General features: G+C 37.8%; 1 protein-coding gene across 11 annotated transcripts in view; it reads right to left on the reverse strand.

Annotated features, from left to right (window-relative positions):
• Positions 1–217: 217 nt before the first annotated feature.
• opa1 (OPA1 mitochondrial dynamin like GTPase) overlaps positions 218–17,740 on the reverse strand; it is a 132,314-nt gene continuing 114,791 nt past the window's right edge. For 10 of the 11 annotated variants that reach the window (XM_041212596.1, XM_041212589.1, XM_041212561.1 and 7 more), the window contains 2 exons: positions 2,837–2,914; positions 218–1,048 (listed from right to left, as the gene is read on the reverse strand). In XM_041212596.1, coding sequence (XP_041068530.1) covers positions 2,850–2,914 — 65 coding nt within the window. In that variant the 3' untranslated portion in view covers positions 218–1,048; positions 2,837–2,849. Of the gene's footprint in view, positions 1,049–2,832; positions 2,915–17,740 lie in introns of all 11 variants that reach the window. The other variant, XM_041212515.1, reaches the window with a different exon arrangement.

A 17,740-nucleotide genomic window follows, 5' to 3' on the forward strand; every position in this document is an offset into this window, starting at 1 on the left:
ATGCTTTTGTTGTGTCCAGTACCTATGTCGATGTCCTGTTATGGATTTTCCTAATGGTTTGGTACAACTGAGTGGCCTGCTAGGCTATTTCAGAGGGCAGTTAAGAACCATCAACATACCTCAGTACTTGCAAAGGCCCAAACTGTAAAAACTAAGATTTGGAACCAGTTTCAGCTGCATCACACACTAAATATTTCAGAAGTAAGCACTCGTTTCCAAAATTGTACTCCGTTTTATTTAAATATAACGGCATTCAATAAATACACGACTCCTCACTAATTACATCAAGCATGGCCTGGACACTTGCAAAGAAAAAAAATCATGATAGCATTTTTTCCATTTATATAAGCACAAACTTTGAGGATTCTACTGCAGAAGTACAGACCCAATATTGAAAGGTCCAAATGGAAACACACTGGATATGACAAAAACTTGTCTTACAAGAACTTCAATTTTGTAATGTTTTTCCCCCAGGGATCAGAAAGATGCAGTCTTTTCTTGTGGCTTAAGAAGTGGAACTGACTGCACTTATGAAGTGGGAGAGAGAAGTAGACTATATAATTCCCAATGAATGTAGTTTCAGACAGCTGTTCTTTATTTCTTATTGAGCTGGATATGAGCTAAAACATTTTAAACATTTGCATTGAAAAGTGTTATACATTTGACTAAACAGTTCATCAGCTCTCACTTACACAGCAGTATTTAGTCTTGCTTTGGACAATTGAAAACAAATCAACATTTTGATGCATTTCAGGAGGTTGCACATGACAATAGAAAACGTGATTAGCTGAAGCGTTTGCGATGAAATTGTTATAAAAATGCAAGGAAAACATTGCTCATGAATTCTCAGCTCAAAGAGTAGAATGTAAGGAGAATTTAAATGTTTTTCAATCTTAATGTACACAATTTGTGACGTGATGTCTTCTGAGGCGTGTTTAATTGGTACTTTTGAGTCTCTCTGCAGCACTTCAGACAATGGTTCCTGATTCAAGCAACATCTCATGACACCAAGCTCCATGTCTAGGGCTGTGTGGTGAACTAATTCATACTAAGGAAAGAAACATTAGCTTTAATTACATCATTTCAAATTTTACTTGAAAAAAAAGATAATCCTTCAAATATTTCAAACAGTTGTGGAAAAAGTTAAATATTTTTTTAAATACTAAAAAACCCATTTAAAAGCAAGTAGAGGCTGGCTTCAAAAGAAACTTTTTTCTGAAAATATTTCACATTTATTCATTCAATATGGAAAAGCAACGGGAAATAACTGATCATAATATTCACAATTAGGTTTGTAACAGAATCATTAACTGCAGAACAACAAAATATATATTTTCCAGATCAAATAATCAAAATCTGACCAATAAAAACAATTAATGTGCCAATAGATTCAATCTGAGTTTCTATTTTACAATGAAACATTGTGGAAGATTTCCTTCTTACCGTATAATATTCTTACCTTACAATATACAAATTACAACTCCCTGATAATGTGCACATTGCGTGCTCTGGAATACTATGTACTATTCCATGACTGCGCTAATAACCAGTATCGGTGATAGGAGTGAGGCGAAACGTGCTGATAATAATCAGAAATTTGTCATCAGTAGTTTATCTCCCGGGAATAACATTTAATTGCATTCCATGAACAGGTATTAAAACATCTTCAGCTTTCCCCAGGAGGCTTAACTGTTTAAAGCAGCGAGTGGGGCCCAGGTTTGATCCCAGTCCATTCTGAATGAGCTTAGTTAACCAGGAGTAGTGATGGGGATACCACAAGTGATCTCAGAAATCTGGTTGATCGCAGCAGAAAAATCAGCTAGATTTATGCTCTTGATCACTTTTCAGTGACCCAGTCTGAAAATGCAGATGCAGAGAAAGTATAGGAACAAACTCTGTTGTTCCCCTTGCAATTGAAGTCTGCCAGCATTCACCGGTTAGGCTCTCACAAGAAGAATGATCACTTGTTCAAAGGGCCAAAGGGTGTATGGCACTCATACAACCATACATCAACAAGTCAATACAATATTTCATGAAAAGAGGAGAGACAGTTGATTAAAACCGAAAGGGGAGTGGAGGAGGGAGGGAGAAACCTAAACTCATAAGTAGCTATAATTAAACTGTACCAAACTCAGCCAACACCATAAATTACAAAGTGTTGATTTGGAGTGTGCATTTGTAAACAATATCGTGTTCAGAAATTACTTCTTATGCAGCACTCTTACCTAAACCAGTAAGAAATTAATAAATTTGCAAATCATTTCAATATGGCTGGTTCAAGTCCAATGCAGTGATTTTATTAAGTACAAAATAGGGCATATTTAACCCAAGTTCCCTCAACCATTTTTTTCTTGATAATGTTGTCTGTTAGTTGTTCTCACAATCATCGTTTCCTTGGAGTGCTGACTCTTTGCTGGGTGGAGTTACACAGGTGTCCTTCCATACCTTACTGAAGTGAGAATTATCCATGTGAGAATTTTAATAGCAAATGGAAGACACACCCAGGACTGGAGGGGTAGGGACATCCCAACCAAGCCTGATGTTCATCAGTGAATATGTCTGTTTACTTCCAGCAATGTTCGGCAGGCAGGTAGTGACTTGCAGTGGAAACTCTGATTAATATTTTGCCTTGACATAAGGATGCTGACTCCAATATTAATGCTTCATCCCTCCTGTAGGGATCCAGCCTACAGCCTTCTTGGTCAGTTTAGTTTAGCTACTCATTAAATAAATATTTTAGCCACCAGGTGAGCTCCTAAAATACTTCTATAAGTTTGTGCAAATAAATGATAAATTTAAGCTAAATCCATTTTAGCTGATGAAAACACATACATACACCAGAGATATTGTTATTTTTCTTGATGAAGAGCTTCAATGAATACTTCTAACTTCTCTTGAATCTCACGAACTCTTTCTGAAATATAAAAAAAGGTTTGACAATTCCTGCACACAAAACCCACACATTAATTAATAATAAATATCCAATTAAAATGATAGTACCATAAGAAATTAACCATTGAAGATTTTTGCCATATCATAGACCAGCAGCTAACTTTTGAGATACATATATTTCACTTAAGTTACTTAACATGCTCCAAAGTATATTTTGAATTTAATGTTTGCTACAGATGACATCAGGTCAAAGCTTATTTGATTCAAATAAAATTTTCTAACTTTCAATTTATTCCAAATACACAAATGTCCTGATCGAAGTAAGCATCAAATGTTTTCCCAATTATCTTTTTAAAAAATGCATATTGCACTATCAAAGCAAAACCACTATCATAGATAACACGATGACTCAGGATTTGAACATTGAAGCTGGTTGAGGGACAATCATCTCATAAACCACAAAAGACAGTTAGTTATCTTCAAACTCTGAATTTAATAAGATTGAGCATCCTTGAATCAAACACAAGTTGTTTTTTTAAGATCCTGAAGTTTTGTAGGAGGGAAATATTTTTAGATTGTGCTCAGAAACATGAAAGAAGCATCCAATTGAGAGATTTTTTTCTAGAAATATAACAAGCTCCTGATAAACCAAGGCAACCAGGAGTGCATCTTTGTAATTGTATGGAAAGTTTTAAATTAAGATTTAGATTACTTAGTGTTGATGACTAATGTATGCGAAACTTACATCAACAATCTAGCCTTCTGACCATAGCACCATGACGATTTGAGAAACTAAATGTTATGTTGGGTCACTTTGCTCAGCAAACATGGTTACACACCTATCTACTGGTCAGTGAGTTGGTAAACAAAATACTGCAGATGCAGAGACCATTGTAAGATGAAGCTCGTAAGATGAATAACAGAGGACTAACACATGTGCTTCTCAACCCAGACCCTATTCTAAAACTACTGATTTCCATTATCGCCTGTGCTACACAGCAATTGGGTAACACAATCACGTGGTCAATCTGCTCACATTCTCTTAAAGGTGTATTGGACCTCAGATTACCACATTCGTTCCCCTTTACTCAAAAGCACAATTAATAATCTTTACAATATATCAACTATTTACATAAATAAACTATTTCCAACTTCAGTCTCTCTGGAGGCTTCTTCAAACATGTTGAACGTCATAGTTCTACGACTTCGGATGGTTTTTCCAAGGTCTCCCTCCCAGGAGTCATCTGTCTACTAAGCTCTCCAGTAGGAACCTGTAAGTTTGTTTCTTTGACTCTCTCAGCCTCAATGGACCCTACAGGTACTTGCAAGCCAAATGGAGTTCCTTCTACATGTGGCATAGACTTCAACAGGAATACTTGGAGCATTCTTTCTTGTAGATCTGTTTCCCTTCCCCTGAGGTGATCCACGTGTCTCCTAATTTTCCGACCTTCGACCGATACATGATAGGAGGGCTCCTGTCACTGCACTAACTTCACCTGATAGCCATTTGAATCCATCTCCAAAGTTACTTACAAAAACTCTCTCTCCAACAGTGAAGTTTCTTTCATGGCTGTGGCAATCGTGTTCATTTTTCTGGGCCTCCTGACTTCTTTCTATCCTACCCCCTAAGTTCGGCCTTATGAGACTCAAACGTGTCCTGAGACATCTCTTCATCAATAACTTCATCAATATAGCTGAGTAGGAAACGTGCTAATCTAGTTGCAATAGAATCTCCATCCAGTTTTTTCATTCCGGACTTGAAGGTCTGGACTGCCCTCTCGGCCAAACCACTGGATGCAGTGTGGTATGGTGTTATGCCATTGAGACTTATAAATCTTTGGAATTCCCCACTGGTTTTGTGGCTATCAACACACATAGGGGGTTATCCCAATACTGTTCCATTATCAGACACTATTATCTCTGATAACCTGTGTATCGCAAAACTCTGATGCAATCTGTCTACGGTGGTGGCAGATGTGGGTGGTCTTACTTCCTATACATTCATCCACTTCGAGTGAGCGTCTATGATCAACAGGAGCATTGTGCCCAAGAAAGGCCCCATGCAGTCAACATGGAGGCGCATCCATGGACTTCCTGGCCATTCCCAGGGATGCAATGAAGCAGAAATGGGCAATTTCTGTACCTGTTGACACCATATGTAGCTCTTAACCAAGTTTGATTTCTGTATCCATCCCTGGTCACCATAAGTAGCTGAGTGTCAACATTTTCATTCCAGAGATGCAGGGGTGAGTACTGTACAATTAGGTCAATAATGGCTCTCTTACTTTTGGAGACACAATGACTCTTGCTCTCCACAGCAAGACGCCATCCTGGCAGATGAGCTCATATCTCCTATTAAAATAGGGCTTCATTTCGCTAGACTTTGGCTTGTTAGACCATCCCTGTAAGGTTTGATTCATTACGTGAGACAAAAATAGATCGCAGTCCGTCCATTCTCTTATTTGTTTAGCATGTACTGGTGACAAATCCAGAAAGTTTAATAACAAGTCAAGTTCTCGAGGGAGAGGGACGCTCACATTGCCCTTTAGAGGTAATCGACTCAGTGCGCCGGCATTTGCAATCTGGCTTCCCGGCCTACGGATAAAAATATATTCGAAAGCAGCTAAAATCAGTGTTCACCTTTGGATGAGTGCAGAGGCAATTGGGGGTGTTGCCTTATCTTCCCGAACAAGTGGCCTGTGGTCGGATACAATGGTAAAGAGGTGACCATGGATGTATTAGTGGAGTTTCTTAATGCCAAATACAATGGATAAGCCTTTTTTCTCTATTTGTGAGTATCTTCATTCTGCAACACAGTGTTCTTGAGATGTAACCAATGGGCTGTTTGGAGCCATCCAGTGGGAGTATGCTGCCCCTAATCTGTAAGGGGATGCATCGCAGGTCAAAATTAATTCTTTCTTTGGGTCAAAAAGTACTAACAGGGCCAATGAATGTAGCAACTGCTTTACTGTTGTAAAAGCCTGTTGTTGTGGCGTTTGTCAAGTCCACCTGTGGTTTTTCTCGAGTAAACCATATAATGGAGACAGTACTGTTGACAAATTTGGGAGAAAACGGCCATAGTAGTTAATCATTCCCAAGAAGGATTTGAGTTCCAGTACTAAAGCCTGACCAAAGTGTGCGAATATACGGGGACAACAAATTGACCGTGGCCAGACTTGACAGGCATCCTGTACTGAAAATTGATGAATTGTACTCTAAGCTAGCAGGGGGAACCGCATATATGAAGCTCGACATGAGCCTCGCTTACCAAAGTCAAGTTAGAAAAGGTCTCTTGGGATTTTTCGATACTGGCGCCTCACAAATAGCTCTCACCTTGTCTTCTACTGGGTGAAGTCCCTGCAGTTGACCCTATGACCCAGGGAAACTACTTCTTTTGCTTGGAAGATACATTTTTCTCTTTTCAAACATACTCCAACTTGTGGGAAACGCTTCAATACCTCTTCCAGGTTAGCCAGATGTTCTTCATCAGTTAGTCCTGTTACAAGGACATCACTGAAATAAACCACAACATGGGCAAATCTTGAAGTAAATTTTCTATTGTCCGTTGGAGAATGGCGCAAGCCGATGAGACTCTGAAAGGTAACCTGGTATATTGGGATAAAACCCTATGTGTGTTGATAGCCACAAAATCCCAAGAGACCTTTTTTAACTTGACTTTGGTAAGCGAGGCTCATGTCGACCTTCATATATGCGGTTCCCCTTGCCAGCTTGGAGTACAATTCATCAATTTTCAGTACAGGATGCCTGTCAAGTCTGGCCACAGTCAACTTATAGTCCCCGTATATTCGCACACTCTGGTCAGGCTTTAGTACTGGAACTATAGGCAATGCCCATTTGGAAAACTGTATAGGTTGTAAGACTCTCAACCTTTCCAGCCTGTCTAATTCAACATCAACTTTTTCTTGTAATGCATATTGGACTGGCCTCGCCTTCAAGTATCTGGGGGTTGCTCCAGGATCCAGGTGGATTTTAGCTTGCAGCCCCTGAATCTTCCCAAGCTCTTCCCTGAACACAGAGGCATATTTCTGTAACAAATCTTGCAGATCTTTCATTCTGAGTTGAAAAATCTTGGTCCACTCCAACTGTATTTCCTTAAGCCTGTTCCAACCAAGTAGACTTGGACCCTCCCCTGCCACCATTATCAGGGGGAAATTAACAGGCTGGTTGTCATACTGCACTGAAACCTTGCATATACCTCTTACTCGTATGGCTTCACTAGTATACATCTTTAATTTAGCATCTGAATTTTCCAGATTTAATGAGCGGTCTTCTCCATTCAGATGTCTGAATGTACATTCCCTTATAACTGTTGTAGATGCCCCTGTATCCACCCCCATTCGGATGGGTTTCCCGTCGACTTTCGTCATCACATAAATTGGCTCTGTTTTACCCATTTTTAAGTTATGTAGTGAGTAAATATCTGACTCTGTTTCTTCTGGTTCCTCTATTATGTGGATTTCACAATTTCTACCTTTTTGCTTAAAGTTTTATCTTAATCTGTCTTTACAATACCGCATTATGTACCCATCACGATGGCAGTAGAAACACTCAATTCTTTTAAATTGTTGTTAACTTGCAGACTGTCTGGTTCCATTTCTGCCATTATTATTGTGGGTTTTCTCTGTTAAACCATCACTTTTTGCTGGCCTGTTAATGGTGGCTGCTTCCCACCTTTCCGCGGAGCCCAGTGCTTCCGCGCCATTTCTAACCGGTGCTTCCCGCCCAACGTGAGGGATGGTATCATTTTGTGCTCCCTTGATTGCTTCCAAATCCCTGACTGCGCTCTCCATTGCGAGCGCCAATATACCTTGCTGAAGTCTAAATTTGTTTCTGACAACAACCTTTTTTGAATGGTGTCTTCATTAATCCCACATTCTAATTGGTCTCTTAACATGTCGTTAATCGATGTCCCAAACTCTCAGTGCTCTGTCAGTTGTTTCAAGGCTGCTACATCGCAATCTACTCTCCCTCCAGGGGTGTGACACCATGAATTAAATTTAATATGCTGTGTTGTTACCGAGCGTTTTGGCTGAAAGTGGCTTTTCACAAGATTTACCAACTCATCAAAGCTCTTGGAATCCGGGGCATTGGTGCCATTAGACTATGAATCAGGCCGTATGTTTTACTGCCACACGTTGATAAGATCATCGCTTGCCTCTTCTCCTCCCCGATATGTCGTTGGCCAAAAGGAAAAACGCGAGGCTTTCACTATAATGTGACAGTCATCAGTGGTCTGATCAAACAGTTCGATGCCAAACTGTGGCATACTGGAGGGAGATGGTTTCGACAACTATGATGAAGGCTGTACTTACAATGGCTTTGCTTATTTACTTCGGTTGACTTTCCATGGTTTTCTTTGGTGTTGTCAACTGGTCCTGTTTTGTCTCGTCACCAGTTATGTTCCTTCTGTTTGGTCATTTCACTCAGCGAACATGATTGCACACTTATCTACTGGTGAGTGAGTTGGTAAACAATATATTGCAGATGCAGAGACCAATATAAGATGAAGCACATGATGTTTATGAACACAAATAACAGAGCACTAACACGTGTGCTTCTCAAACCAGATCCTATTCTAAACTATTGATTAACATTGTAGCCCGTGTTACACAGCAATTGGGTAATACAATCTTGTGGTCAATCTGCTCACAGTCTCTTAAAGGTGTATTGCACTTATTGCAGATAACAACACTAAGCCAAATTTGAACTCACTGCTCTGTAGAAGCTTGTTAAAATGTCTGAAATCTAAGGTGGCATTGATGCCTCTCAGTTTTCTGGGTGCAAAATTAGGTTGAGTAGAATCTTTTATCCTTTATGTAACATTAGATTATATTTTCTGGAGAATTGTATTCCAGTCATTCTGAATTGATAAGTTATTTAAATAATAAGAATATCCTGCTGCAAACTGAGGAGTCTCAGAATTCTGAGAACACTGCCTAATTGATCAAGTTGGTGTGTTACTAAGTTGTAATTTCTTTCTGTTGTCCTGTTACTCAGATTTTGCCATCTAAGAAAAAGGTAAGTACATAAATACATATCTAAGATTTAAACATATAAGAGCTTGAAAGAAACATGCACATAATTGATTGATACTCAACAGGATACAGAATAATATTACCATGTCATATAAATACCCAGCTTTCCTTCAATTGATCATTTCCAATTCCAAACTCATTTTTAAAAATCTGTCCAATAAAACCATGTGAAGCTATTGTCAACTACAATACAAAAATTCTGTTGTGACATAACTGCATCTTGCTGATGGCTTGATGCGGCCATAAATTATAATTGTCTCTGTTAGGCATGTTCAAGTAGAAAGTTGGTTTTTGCTCTTTTTTGTATAATTAACTAAAATGAATTGTGAAAAAGTCAAATCATGATTAAGTTTAAAAACAAAAAACTGCGGATGCTGGAAATCCAAAAAAGTTTAATTGATTACAGACATTTACTGTTGCTTAGTATTATTTTACTGCATGGTTCAGGCTAATAATAATAGGAATGCTTTTGTGTACATTATATAGTTAGAACATGTAAAGATTTTAGCCTGTGTGGGCTGGAAAGGTTATTTACATTCCACCTGAAGTTCCTTGACAAGCTACACGGTTCTTTGGCCTGAAATGTATCTTCTACACTCCAAGCATTAACTTATTCACTGCACATGCCATTGTTGCCACTTGCTATAGCCCACATCCATTCTACACAGCTGAAATAACAATGCCATCTGGCATCTTCACAGAATCACAAATTAAACTAGAGATTATGTCAATTGCTGTCTGTAATAGTATACAAATTAAAGTTTAAACAGACTCTGATCAAACTGCTAACCAGTTGAAAATCAAAAAATATTCTAACCAAAAATGCCTTAATTCTACTAATTATTCCAGTGAATTAAATTTGACAGATTTTCTAAATTTGAACATTTATACAATAAAACAAACTTCACTAACAATGAATTTTGCTTTGCTCTGCAGATGACAAGAATGCCATTTGGAAATTCAGCTTTCAGACATATCTGGTGAATAACGCAGTGCCAAATTTATGTGGGTGACAAATTTCGCAGCATGGACAGTTTTAAAACTCCACAGTGACTACCATTCCCTATGCTTTAACTATATGTATGTTAATATATATTAATAACTATATGTTGTTAAATCTGGTATCAGGTTGATTTGTGACCTGCATATGGAACCATGATTATTAGCTTAAATTAGAGTTTTTTAAAAAACAAAACACTGAAATTTTTGCCTCTAAAAGCTAGTCCAGTCTTTTTGATCTCTTATTCGCAAAATCACTTATGATGAATTTAGATCCAACAGTCTTATCAGAAAAGCAACCTTTGGGAATGAGGAAAGACAGACTATTAAAAATTTACAAATAGAGTGTTTGAGAAAACTTTGAAGCCTCTGGAATAAAGGCAACAACAAAGTTCATAACAACCTTTACGTGTCCAAACATTAAACTATGATCCATACAAGCTTCTAACTAACCTTTGACCCTTGTTTCCTTAATACTATTCTGGCAGCCTTTTGAAGTGAGTTTGCTTAAGAGATGAGCTATCCCATGCCTTAATTCATTATTTTTCTGATCTGGCCATGAATATTCTCAAAATCCCCTAACCCATACAGCAGAATCTCCTTCATGCACATTATGTGGACATGGCTGCTTTCAAATATTGAGAGAATCTGATTCAGTGCTATTCTCCTCATCTCCACATGAAGAGATATCTTTGCCACTTATTTTTCTCATCTCTAATCTTCTAGTGCATGGCTCAGTGTGATTTTAAGGTATCTAATTGGTCTGCAATCAGATCTTGGAAATACTTTTGGCAACAATAAAACTCAACAGATGAAAAAGCCCATGACTACCCTCAAACGGAATGAAGTGAGGAAAGGAAAACTGTACTCATACTCTGGCACAAATGTATGTAATTAATCATACTTTAAAAAAATATATAGTCCAGTTTACAGCCACATAAATATAATACTAAACTGTGAAGGCTAATGTCAAAATGATGAAAATTTGACAATTATTATTGCAGCATATATTTACCATACTAGCTCCTAGCATGATTCTGACCTCTCTGCGGTTACCTACTTCAACTTCCTCTCCCATTCTTGTGTCAACATTTTGGTTGCTGGCCTTCTACACTGCTCCAAATGAGGTCAATGCAAATTTCATGAACAGGAGGAGCAATTTTCCAACTTCATGCTTCAAATGATAAGCATTGCCTGCCAGCTGAGTGAATCAGAAATTTGGGTAGGCAAATAGTCAAGATCATACATAGTATAATTAAGAAGTTCCCAGCAATCAAGACATGAGGTTAAAAATTACTCCTGATACATTGTCTCATCTTCATCCTGGGTACACTTCAGCCCTCAACATTCACTTTAGCTGACTCTCCAGTTTCCTTAAAATTTCTCTCATTCACATGCTACTGTATTTTTTTCCATTTTGTTGTCATTGTATTAATTTTTAGTCTTTCCAATGCTTTCCCAAAGCTTGACTGAAGATATTTGTACATTATCTAGCATTTTGATCTTTTCAAGCTTTCTTTTAGTGTCTTTTACAGCCATTAGACGCCTCTTCAATAATAGCTAACATTTCTGTACTTGGAGAATCCAGGTGTTCTCAGTCTTACATTTGATTCCGTCTATAATCATTAAATTCTGAATTTACCTGAAACCAAGCTAAAGAATGTAAATAGCTGCAAGAGATTTTGTGCTGTGTCTACTCCCTTTTATTAGAACTTGCTATATTTTACAAAAACTTAGTAAAATACATCAATGCATGTGCCCAAAAAATTCAATTAAATTTATTAAGTTGGATAATGAACATTTGGTATTTTCACCCCTATTCATGATATTCACTTCACTTATAAGAATCAACTTAGTTCTTATTATCACATAGGTATACGCTTTGCAATTTGCCTATTAGGGGTGAAGTGTCACAGATACAATATTATGCCAACACAAAGTGAGATTCTTTCCTGGAAGTTATGTATACACTGGTTTCCTATTGGTGCACCAGTTCTAAGCTTCAAGCTACCCTTATCTGCTTGAATTAGGTTTTTTTATTCATTTACGGGATGGGGGCTACACTAGCTAGGCCAACATTTATTGCCCATCCCTATTTTCCCTTGAGAGGGTCGTGGTGAGCTGTCTTCTTGAATCACTGCAGTCCCTGTGGTATAGATGCACCCACAGTGCTGTTAGGAAGGAATTCCAGGATTTTGACCCAGCAACCGTGAAGGAACAACAAGACGTTTCCAAACCAGGATGGTGTGTGGCTTGGATGAGAACTTTCAGGTGACGGTGTTCCCATGTATCTGCTGCTCTTGTCCTTCTAGATGGCAGTGGTCGTGCGTTGGGAAGGTGCTGCCTAAGGAGTTTTGGTGAGTTTCTGCAGTGCATCTTGTAGATAATATACACTGCTGCTACTGTTCGTCAGTGGTGCAGTGAACGTTTGTGGAAGGGGTGCCAATCAAGTGGGCCGCTTTGTCCTGCATGGTGTCAAGCTTCTTGAGTATTTTTGGAGCTGCAATCAACCAGGCAAGTGAACAGTATTCCATCACACTCCTAACTTGTGCCTTGTGGACAGGCTTTGGGGAGTCAGGAGGTGAGTTACTCGCTGCAGGATTCCTAGCCTCTGACCTGCACTTGTAGCCACAATATTTATATGGCTAGTTCAGTTCAGTTTCTGATCCATAGTCTTCAATTGCCTTTTAACTATTAACATCACACATTTTATATTTTTGCACTACACTTTCACAAAAAGCAGTTGAAGAACAAAATTAATTTTAATTAAAGAGGGCCCTCAAAATGGATTTTGTTTTGGATCTAATTTGTACAGATGGAGGTGTTGGGGGAAAATTCCCATACTTAGCTCTTAGGCAATTAAGGTACAAATGATGGCTCTGATTGCTATACTCCTCCAAAACTCCAAATTCAGCATCTTCCCAAACTCACAATATAGTGTAGGTATTTCATATTTAAGAATGCTTAAAATGGAAAGTTAAAGATTTGACTTTAAGAAAAAAAAAGACCTTATTATAATAAGCTTGATATTTGTGCTTACCATCATCAGGTCTGGTATCTACAGTTCAGATTGTCATCAAATGTGTGTGCAACTGCTATACTTAATCCATTTGGTCTGTCAAAAACACTCAGATTTTATATTTCCAAATTTAAATTTATATAGTTCTCTTCAAACTTGTGTAGTAAAAGTAGTAAAAACAATCTAAAATAATGGAATAGCAGTAGTACATAACATTAAAGCTTAAGTATGTTATTACCAATAGCGTGTTGATGCCAATACACTAAATAAATTAACGACAACACTGGAGCTTTTTGACTCAACTTTGAGCCAAAGATTTCAGGTTCACTACCAAATGGAATCTAAATTGCCAGATACAAGCACAAGAACTGTTGAACGTTTTATCTTCTTCAGTTTCTCTCGTGTTTCCTACATTCTTCAAATTTAAAAATCCACGTTTGACATCACACATCATTACTTTCTAATTCATCATACTTTCTCTTTCACTTTCTTCAACCTCCCACACAATGTTCTTGACACTTCACCTGGTTTCTCAATAAACCAGTTAAGATGGGTGCCATGAGTTAATAAATTACAATTGAGATTGTTCAGGGCTTATGGCATACATAACCTATTACCCTCGGAAGTAATTTCTTACAGGCATTCATTAATTGCAGCAGTGCCACAAAAAAATTAACCTGAGGAGAAAAAAAATATCATCCAACCTTACAGAGAGACCAAGGACTTTATTTTAATTTCTCCAATATCACCTCGGACAGAAATTTGGCGCTAATACTCAAAGGATAATGCAGCCTCTTGACCTTTATTTTTTTTATCTGTCTCTTCCAATGACCTCTAGGATTTCAACAAGGACACCCATCAAACCAATACTGCAATACTTCTGCTAGTCTTTCTTGGAATTAAATAACCAAAGTGCATTAGACACCCAAAGCTTGTCTTTGCCCTGGGCCTTGTAGGATGGGTTTCCTGGAGTAAAGGTCTTATCTAAATTTTGGACAAATCTGGTATCTTTCATGGGGGAGTTTACCTTTTACCTTCTAGGAAACTACTAGTGCTATTGCTAGTTATTTTAGAGCCAAAATTGAAATAAAAGTTTTTCTAACCTGTGAGCTAATAAAAGCTATTACATCTGCATCTCTGAAAGACACATTTGAACATTTTAATCTTTCCCCTTTCAGTAAAAGCAATATCTTATGTCCAAAAGGGCTTGAACAAGATATTTCACAACAACCATTCTATTTATTAGAATTATATCTTTGCTAAAAAAAATTACTTGAAGCCATTAGCTTCCCTCAAAAGCCTGGTCTTCATTTGTTTCCCCCTAGGTTGATGACTTTGAGCTGAATGTGGTTGAGCGGTCTGAACTGGTATAGTATAACTAACTTCTCAGGATGCATCAGTTCCCCAGTGAGCTCCATGTTAGAATATGTTCTCTTTTCCAGGATTTTCAAACAAGCACCAAGATGTAGCTTGGCTGGTGGTGAGAAGGGCATTCTCCTTCAGATCTTTCATGCAGATACAAAGTCTCAGCGCCACTGCACGCAGCCCTCGAAGCAGCTGGGTTGGTGAATGTATCTTTGCAAAAAGGTCTGGAAAGACATGCAGTGGCTTTTGTTGAGGCTCATCCTGGGCAGCTCTGTGACGCAAGCCTGTTCACAGGAAGCATGCCAAGACAATTGACTGCTACTGGAGGATCATCAATTCGATGAAGGAAACTCTTTGGTCTGCCAAAATTTGTAGTGCAAAGAGTTGTCCATGATTGAATGTTGAGGACTGGCACATTTCAAAGTCTAGGGCTGTACGCTAAGGGGCGCAGTAAAGGTAGGAACAGCTGCCACAAAGGCACAACAGGAAAAGATCACCATCTAAGGTCTTTCAGCCATAGTACCCTAGGGGCTGGAAATTGCGTAGTACCCCTCATGCTGTATGCTTGACCTGGAATGTTTATTGTAGATATCACGTATATTGCAATCGTATTAGGCACTTGCTCTATGGAGAAAAGTTTAATTTAATAGCACTGTAATTTCCGATTTTAAATGCTTTGGAATGTACATTTACAAATTTTATGAATAAAATTTTATGAATATATATATTTCTTTAAGCAGTTACTGCTAAATTGTTTCTCAAAATTATTTGAAAAAGACTAGAAGATAAATTCCATAATCTTTATTTGAATTAAGTTTAAAGAGTGTGGTTGGAGGGTTAAGGATGAGGTGAATGATAGCAGGCCAAAGGGGAGGGGAAAATGTGTGTGTTTAGTGGACAGTTGAGATGATAAGCGAAGAAACTGAGAAAGTGGTAGGAAGTGAAGGGAACAGAGAGGAAGGAAAATGGGAGTGACAGAGTAGGGAGAAACAAGCGATTGGGAGAGAGGTTGAGAAGGGAACCACTGAGGGCTATATTTTCCCCATAACCTCTATCTCAAATATAGTAACAGTGATTTATGGTTTCTCTGCACACCAACCATCTCTCAGCTGAAAGTTCAACAAAAAGGGAGTAAGGGAGAGAAGAGGACAGAAAGAAACCCCACCAATGGTGACACTGCAGCGCAAAGCTTTGTGTTACCCTGCTCCACCCAAACTTATTTCTCTGCTCCCGAAACAGCCACAAATCTTGGTATTTAACTAGTAATATAAAATCAAAGCATATTATAAAATAAAGATAGAATATAAATTAAAAATAACACCTGAATTACATCTGTGTGGTCTGGTCGAGTTATATAAGGCCTTTAATACCATTTAATCTCAAAATTACATTTGAGCTCCATATCTGGTGTGCAACGCCAGATCAACAATAATAACAAAAACAGTCTGGAAAGTACCCCAATCATATGCTCCAAATTTGTACAAACTAATTTCCATGGAAAAACAACAAATCTACTCCTTTTTTAAAAAATATAAGCTGTTGAAACAACTTATCCAAACCTACAGCATACTCTTATACTGGGCATTTTGAATTATGACTCAAAATCAAATTTTCCTTTTATTTTGGAGTGTATTTTGTCAAGATGGTTTTTTTCAGTTATAAAGGTAATATTCATTTGCTTCGTAAATGTTTATAAAGTGAACATTAAAGCAATACAATTACAGTTTGGATCACAGTTCAATATTATATACTGCTTTTATTTGGAATCCATTAAAATCAGAAATGCTTTTTTAAAATTTTAAACAAGCTGATATGCTAGCCCTATGAAGTGCAATGTTGACTGCTATCACATCTTTCAATGCTGAAAATAAAATGTTCACTTTTTACTCAACAGTTTCTTCCTCTTCAATTTATCCAACAGTTGCATCGCAAAGTGAACAAGGCTATGATTTACTGGTGTTGACAAAAGAGTCCTTCACAAAAGTAAAAGCTTATGCACAACCTCAGAGATACCCACTGTTTTCTCTCTGCTTCTAACACCTAGCTCATAAGGCAGAGTTTTCAAGTAGATGTGGCCCAGAGGAAAACTAGTCAGCCTTTAAAAAGAGAAACCACCCAATGTGCTGCCCTTTAAGATCCAGAACATCATTTATCTCCTGAGAGGAAAGATTTATATCAACCCATTCCTTGTGGGCTGAAAAACAGATGGGAAGTGAATGGACAGTCAGCAGGTCAAGAAAACACAAGGGAGGTGCTATTTATCTCCTGGCTGTACATTCCCAGCATATGAAAGGGGTCAAGACTACAAACACATTGCTGGAAGCTGGAAAAGCCCTTTTTTTTCCCTTGGCTGTTACAAAAGGGAACGTGGTTCTCATCCTGCTGTCAAATAGCATAAATCTCCATTTGTCAAATCTTTGACTGGAAGTGCAACTCAAAGAAACGCATTGGTGAAACTGTAATAAATCAAAAAGTAACAATCGCTGATTGGAGGGAACCAAACACAAACTGTGGCATTGTTCATCAGATTGAACTTTAATATCCTGGACTGTTTCACTATTTTAGTGTTTACACTGAATGGTCTTACCAAATAGCTCCTTTGGAGGAAGGAAGATGGAAGAGCAAATGAACATAGGACACCTGATTGTGAAAAGGTGTTATAAAGAAGAAATATATTAACAAACCAAAATTGAGTGGTTAAAATTAAAGCAAAATAAAATCTCAGCTGCGTTAGAAAGAAATAATGATCTCCAATCTTAGGGCAGCAATTACTTGACAGAAGCTAAATTAAGGATAGAACTTAAAATCCAGAAGTATGTTAAAGGGATACGATAAAAAGCTCAGAACCTGAGTTTTGAATAACAGCCCAGATTAGCTAACAAAAAAAGGGGAGCATAACAGGGCAGTGAGGTGCACTGTTCCACAATCTAGCATTTAAAATAATCATCACGAGGAATAAGTAGTGTAGCCTTTTCTGTGCTCAAAGATGCATTGCAAAATTTAGAAAAATAAAGTGAAATTAAGCTTTTGGCTTCCTTTTTCTAAAAAAAAAGGATCATTCATGTAAATAGTAAATCACAGGCCTGTTCCAGAATGCTGCAAATGTTCTACAACTGCTGACATCAAATACAATTTGAAACAAAAATTAACTAATCAATCTTGAAAGTTTGCTTGTCAAAACTCTTTGGGAGCCTATTGGTAAATACACTAATGTGATGGGACTGTGAACTCTCTCTTAGTTTTGATGCCACTTATACTGACACGATCAAATCAATAAATTGCTCATTCATTCTATTTTTTGTAGAAAACTGGAAGATGGTTGTCTACAAAATAACAGTTGCTGCACTGTAAAAAATGAATTAATTTCCTGAAACACTTTGCGATGCTTGGTTGTGATACACTGTATAAA

Source organism: Carcharodon carcharias, chromosome 2, assembly GCF_017639515.1.
Source record: "Carcharodon carcharias isolate sCarCar2 chromosome 2, sCarCar2.pri, whole genome shotgun sequence".
Classification (NCBI taxonomy): Eukaryota; Metazoa; Chordata; class Chondrichthyes; order Lamniformes; family Lamnidae; genus Carcharodon; species Carcharodon carcharias.